The 6,649-nt window shown below is 58.6% G+C and overlaps 1 protein-coding gene across 1 annotated transcript; it reads right to left on the minus strand.

The window, feature by feature from the left end:
• Window positions 1-268: 268 nt before the first annotated feature.
• Window positions 269-5,770, minus strand: FOXF2 (forkhead box F2). The gene is made up of 2 exons (XM_075531645.1): window positions 4,314-5,770; window positions 269-1,160 (listed from the first exon to the last, which is right to left on the minus strand). The coding sequence occupies exons 1-2, from the start codon at window positions 5,476-5,478 to the stop codon at window positions 994-996; spliced, it is 1,332 nt and encodes a 443-aa protein (XP_075387760.1). The 5' UTR covers window positions 5,479-5,770; the 3' UTR covers window positions 269-993.
• Between the last annotated feature and the right edge of the window lie 879 nt (window positions 5,771-6,649).

A 6,649-nucleotide genomic window follows, 5' to 3' on the forward strand; every position in this document is an offset into this window, starting at 1 on the left:
TTTAACCAAAAAAGAAAACAAAAACAAAACAAGGATGAAGGGAAAAATTTCTAACAGAACACTTGTCGTCTTTTTGTACTCTGCTGAGAAGACCCGCACTTAGAACCTGCCCTGTCTTATTGGCGGCACAGACCCACACCAAGTCAATTCGATAGCTGGAGGAGACCAAGTAGAGTTGCAGTCCTGGCTGCCCGAGAAGGGACTGGGCTGTCCAGGATGCCCACAGAGGAAATACGTCCCTCAACAACTATTTGTTATATACATTTTATTGAAAAAAAATTGTACATCAAAATATTTTGGCAAACTGTAAAAGTATACATAAGTGCAAATATATCCTCCATTTAAACTATAAGCAAGAGTGTGAGTATACACAAAGATCATAAAAAATATCTTTAAAATACGGTGGTAGAAAACAACTTGGTAAAAATGTTGTATGGTCACAATACTGAAAAATCACTTCCTTAAACTAGACACATTATTTCTAAATACTTAATAAGGTTCTTTGGCACCTGCATCCAAATGGGAGTATTTGGCAAAACAGAACTCTGCTACTGACTAGGCAACAAGATGAGGGCTTCGTGAAACCTTGTGCTTGGCACTTCCTTTTGAAAAAGCATTCACGTTTTCAGAGAAACAGGAAAACAAAACAAACCCCAACTTGGCGGCTTTGATCAGACCCTGATTGCTGAAGGCAGCGGAGAGTCCCAGAGTTACATGTTCATGTTCTCCATTGGGTTAGGTTTCAACACATCCCCCAGGACGTTAACATTCTACTCGGGAGCCTCCATGTATGCGGAGCATGACCTTGCCAGGGATTGTCCTTCTGTCACTAGTAGAAAACAGCAGTCAACAAGGCTCTCCTGGGTATTGGGCTAAGTGACCAGCGTGCTACTGAGTGAGTGCTACTTACTGCTATCTGCGTGCACATTGTGTCACCAGAGTCTGGAGCTGACCCTGGGAAGAGAGGACCGCGGCTTGGGTATCCCTGTCCATTCACATGACACAGGGCTTAATGTCCTGACAGACACTCTGGTGGTGGTGGTGGTGATAATATGACCCGCTAGCTGAAGGGTGGAAGGAAGAAATGCCATTAAAATTGAGGACGAAGTCTTTTCTGTCACACACTGGGGTAGAGTGGTGCTGGTAGCGAGGCAGTCCCACTGCAAGAAGAAAGGGGGGTTAACATCTCGGCAAACACAATTTCATTCAGCTGATGGCCTGGCGACATTGTAAAGTTTTCTAACACTACATCAGGATATACGAAGGCCTGGGTGCTATGATTCATTTGCTACAAAACTGGTACCGGAAACACAGCCTTAGGAATCCCTCACTGTTCCAAACTATAGTTATGAGACTGGAACCACAGCATTTTGTTTTGTTTCACCTAATTTGGAGCCAGTTCCCTTCTATTCCCTCACCCAACTGCCTGAATGCTTACAGTCAGCCTTTCCTGAGGCTAAGGGCCAGCATTCTCACCCCAGCGCTGGAAACTATCAGTTCCAGGGTTGGGTTCTGACCTCCGAGGCTCAGTGCCCCAACTGCCCTGGCCCAGGTTGCAGTGAAGACCCCCCAGTTCCAGAACGATCTCAGTACCTTCCTCTCTCCTTATTTTCTATGGATTCAGAAAGATTGGGGCAGGTCCTGTACCAAAGGAGGAGGACAGCCATCCCTGTCTATAGACAAAGGGACAGAAAAGAAAACCAACTATTTTCTGTGCTGCCTGACTGGTGGTGCTGTTGGAAGGTCCGGAGACTAAATGTGGGGAAGGGCAAGGCTTTCCTGGAGCAGGGCAGGATCCCCAGCTGAGCTCAGTGGAGAAGTTTCTCTGTTCCCTGCGGCCAATGGTCTTGCTGAGAGCCCCTGCACAGAGCCTGGTTGGGTGTCGGAGAAGACACTGGTGTCCCTGCCTCTCTCGGGCCTTGCTCTGGTCCTCAGGCCAGAGACTGAGCAGCGGACTTTTGCTTTCGGATGCTCCCAGGGCTCTGGGGTGGCCTGATCCCTCTGGCAGTGGTGGGGCCTGGTTGCCAGCCCCCCTCCTGTGTCCCACTCTGCCAGGGAGGTCTCTGCCCCTGGCCTTCTGGCTGAACCCGAGTGGAGAATGGATGGTGCCCGTATGTCTCCTGTGGGCCTGAAACTATTAAGGAGAAACTTAGCAGCTATGAAAAAGGGCCGCCTGGACTCAGCCTTGGCCCTCCGCTGGAGAAGCCACCAGGCGGTCTAGTGGCTGGTGATGTGCTCTATGTTTATTGATAAAACCATTTGTATCCGAACATTCGCTGCGCTGCACTAATAAATGGGCCGTAGCCCCATGGACTGGGGTTGGTGCCTCTCTCTTTCTCTCTCTCTCTCTCTTTCTCTCTCTCTCTCTCTCTCTCTCTCTCTCTCTCTCTCTCTCTCTCTCTCTCTCTCTCTCTCTCTCTCTCTCTCTCATCTAGACACTTGTGGGAGCGTTCACAGAGCTAGGGACTGGGGGTTGGGGTAGTGTGGATGCTCCAAACAGCAAGGCCCAATGAAGTGGGCGCTCTCACTACCCCTCCAGACCCGCTAACCAGACGCCCAAGGCCCAGCGGCCTTCCTTCAGGGCTTCCTAGTCTGCTCTGCTCCCCAGCCAAGGCAAGACTTTCAGGCTGCCATAGCTCTTTCCCCTGGAGTCCGGTGGGGATCCCCAGCCTCAGCTTTCCAGGCTCCCTGGCAGGATTGGGCAGGGGAGGGGAGAGGCAGCGGAGTAGGGCGACTACCAGGCAAGTCCTGAACCGGATCCTGATCCCCTAGCTATGGTCAGGACCTCTTGGGGGATGCCAACTAGTGCCTGCCCATAAGGCTACTTAAGAAAGATGGGATCTAGAAGATTAGGGAGGGAGGGAGGGTCAGAGCATCCCTGGTGGGTCTGACCAACCATCCCCAGTCCGCCAAAACCCAGGCCTCCCGAAGGTTCAGGAAGGAGAGGTGCGGTCACAGAGTGGCCTGTGAGCGGCAGCGGCTCTCTATTTCCTCCCAACACCAACAGTGGTGTTTCTGGATCCCCGCATTTGTGGGAGCTGGGCCCTATAAAGGGTCATGAATCTCTTTCTGGCGAGTCTTTCTCCCCAGTTCAATTCCATTCCAGGCTATTTTACAGAGCCCAGTTGCTGCTGCAGGAGGGGCCTGGGAATCTCGCTTCAGGAGGAGTAGGGCCTGCAGCTGAGGGGGCAGTCTGGCCCGAGGGGTGATTGACAGTCTCTCTCAGAGGGGATTAAAAAAAAAGAAGAAGAAGAAAGAACGCTCCTCCGTATTGGTTACTTGTTGAAATTCCCATAAAATTGAAGGAGACTGCTCTTGGTGGATTGAGTCAGGCTAAAATCCTCTCCAGTGTGGTCCTGCCCTGCGGAGACTGTCTTTGTTTAGTTAACCTCTGGGACCTGAATTTAAAAGGCCTATTTGGGACATTTCACCATCAAGGGAACCAACATCTTTTGCCCATTTCTAGGCCTCCTTTCCGGAGTGTTCCTGTGGCACAGGGACACCGGAATGGATACACAAATGCTTATCGTCCTGTGAAAGTTTCTATTGAAGACACAGGTGTTCTTACCACCACAGAGACATGGGACATGGCAGGCGTGCTGCGAAGGGTATAATGTAATGAAATCTCTGGCTAAATGACCAAATCCCTTACTTTGCCCCCACCCCACCCCCTCTACCTTTTACTACCCTTTCCAAGTCCATACATTTTCATAATCTGTTACCAATACAATTTAAACCACAAGTGGCATCTAAGGGGCAGCCATGTATGGCATCTGGGGCTAAGCCATGGCATTGACCTCTGGCCTTGCTAGGCCAGGACAGGCACAAATGTCATCAACGTGGGCCCACTGGGGTGGGGGTGGAACTCTTCTACAGCTGGGTGGCTTGCCCATTGGCAGTATTTCCAGCTTGTGAAGGAGCCCAGTCCCCTCCGGGCTTTCCCCTGGGTTCCTCACAATCTCTCTCACCACCCTTGCCCAGCGGGGCAGTCCTCTCTTCAGCCACTCACCCCCAGCACCCAAAACAGCTCCTTCTCATATTCACTTTGTCTTTGGGGCACAAGAAGCTAAACGGAAACTTTAAAAGGCAGGCGAAGAGCGCCCACCCTTCCCAGCAGGCTTGCGGCTCTGGCTCTGGAGACCAGGGGTCTTTTGCCCACCCAGGAAATAAGGTGCCCGCACCCCGCCGCCCTCTCCCTCAGCGCCCTCAGGCCCTAGGCTGCAGCCACCTGGTGGGGTCAAATGCAGCCTCTGGGCCTGGGGCCTGGAAGCGGCCCCCCGCCGCCGGCCACCAGGGACGCGCTGCCTGGTTACCTGCAAGGTCCTCCCTGGCGTTCTGGTGCAGGTAGCTCTGCTCCAGCGAGTAGGAGGCCATGCTGGAGTGCAGGCCCGCGGAGGCGGCGGGGTTGCTGCCCGGCGTCAGGGCGGGAGGCTGCTTGAGGTAAGGAGAGGCGCCGGGCGAACTCCAGTGCGCCGCGGGGCTCGTGTAGGGCGAGTGGCATTCGATGGCGCTCGCCATGGCCGGGGACGAGGGCACAGGGCTGCTGCTGCTGTCGGGCCCGTAGTCCCCTCCGCCGCCGCCGCCGCCCCCAGCAGCGCCGACCCCTCCGGGCCCGGCGGGCACCGGGCAACTAGCCATGTAGGTGGAGCCGGGGTTGGGCGACATGTGCGGGACGTGGTGGTGGTGGTGGTGGTGTGGGTGCGCGTGACCCGGGGCGCCCGCGCCCGCGTCGTAGCCCGCGGGCATCATGTCCAGGCCGCCGTAGCCGCCCTGGCCGTGGCAGCCGAGCGGCGCCGCCGGGGGCGCCTGGAAGTCGAAGCCTTGGGGCAGCAGCGAGGCCCCGAAGCCCAGGCCGCCCACCACGCGGTGGTACATGGGTTTGAGCGCCTGGCACTTCCGCCTGAAGCCGCGCGGCCGGCGGCGGAACGAGCCCTCCTCGAACATGAACTCGCTGGCCGGGTCGATGGTCCAGTAGTGGCCCTTGCCGGGCCGCCCGAGGCCCTTGGGCAGTTTGATGAAGCACTCGTTGAGCGACAGGTTGTGGCGCACCGAGTTCTTCCAGCCCTGGTAGGCGCCGCGGAAGAAGGGGAAGCGCGCCTGCAGGAACTGGTAGATCTCGCTGAGCGTCAGGCGCTTACTGGGCGAGCTCTGGATGGCCATGACGATGAGCGCGATGTACGAGTAGGGCGGCTTCTCCGGCCGCCGCAGCCCGGAGCTCGCCTTCTTGGGGGCCCCTCCGCCCGCGCCCCCGCCGCCCGCCGCGCCCTTGCCGCCCCCCGCCGAGGCGCTCGCGGGGGTCGGGCCCGGGGCGGCGGCCGGGGCGCAGGGCGCCGAGGCCGCGGACGACGACGACGAGGTGCTCTCCAGGGCGGAGGCGGAGGCCGGCGGAGGGCTCAGCAGAGCCGCCTGGAGCGCTCCAGGGCCCGGACTGCACGCGCGGCGGAGCGGGGCCGGCGGCGGGCCGCCCTCGGAGGTCATCGGGCAGCCGCGCGCCGCGCCGGCCCACGGGCCGGGGAAGCTCCCGAGCCCGTCGCCCGCGCTGCGGCCGCGGTTCCTTTGGGCCAGCGCCTCGGCAGCTCCTCCTCAGCGCCGCGGGCGCTCGGGGCGGCGGCGGGCCAGCGGCACTGGCCGGCGCATCCCTCCGGGCGCTGCGGGTCTCCGCGCACCAGGGCCTCCCCAAATGGCTGAGCCGACAGGGCCGGGCCCGCGAGCCGGACCCCGGGGACAGGCTGACGTCTCCCTCCGGCTCCCTGCTCGCTCTGTCTCTAGGACTTCCTCCCTCCCGCGGCCTTCCTCCCTCCCTCCCTCCGCCCGCCCTGCCCCCTCCCCGTCCCCGGCGCGCGACGCCCTCCGCCCCGCCCCGCCCCCTCCCAACCTGGCCGCGCGCGCCTCCCGATCCCCGGCCGGCTCCCTGCCCCGGATCGCCAGCCCCGTGCCCCCTCCTCACCCTCCTGCCAGCCGAGCAGCCCAAAGTGAGCTCTCCTTTGGCTGGGCCGGCCACCCCACCGCAGCAAAACCCGACCCCCGCGTGTCACTTAATGAAACCTGTCTGGTCGCCACACCCCAAGGCGAAAACCTGCCGCGGAGGAACAGACCCCAACTCCCTCCCGCCTCCTTCTACTCCTCCCCCGACCTTCTTCTCTTCCTCCTCCTCCCCTGGAGCCTCGGCCGGGAGGAGCCGCTGCAGATGCTGCTGCTGCTGCCGCCGCTGTCGCCGCCGCTCGCTCGCTGGGAGCCTCACTAGCTGCCTTCCCCAGTGCCCGCACTCACCCCATTTGTCAACTTCACTTAGGCATTGCAGCCCCCAGCCACACGCCGGGGTGCCAGACGCCCAAAGGTAACGTGCTAATTCTCTCTTTCTGGCAGGCCCGCCGGCCCGTCCGGCAACAATTACTTTGCAGAGGACGATTGCCTGGGCGCTCTGGAAGCTTGGAGCAGAGGGGTTTGGATGGAGGAGCCTATGCCACGTTTTCGGGGCTCTGGAATTCTGATCCAATGGAACGCATGCTTGCATTTACTTCCACTGCCTTTTCGTTTCCCACACGATTTTTTTTAATACTAAAAGAAGACGGAATAGGATATCAATCCTCCCCCCCGCCCTCGACACCACCACCCCCCAAAAAAAAAACCAGTGTCGTAAAGTGGATTA

Source organism: Tenrec ecaudatus, chromosome 1 (assembly GCF_050624435.1).
Source record: "Tenrec ecaudatus isolate mTenEca1 chromosome 1, mTenEca1.hap1, whole genome shotgun sequence".
In the NCBI taxonomy this organism is placed as follows: Eukaryota; Metazoa; Chordata; class Mammalia; order Afrosoricida; family Tenrecidae; genus Tenrec; species Tenrec ecaudatus.

Excerpts from the sequence above, each read along its gene's own strand:
- FOXF2 (XM_075531645.1), bottom strand. The coding sequence starts at position 5,478 with ATGACCTCCGAGGGCGGCCCGCCGCCGGCCCCGCTCCGCCGCGCGTGC. Across the intron at positions 1,161-4,313 it reads CGCCAGGGAGGACCTTGCAG|TGGGACTGCCTCGCTACCAG; the intron begins GTAACCAGGCAG and ends TTCTTCTTGCAG.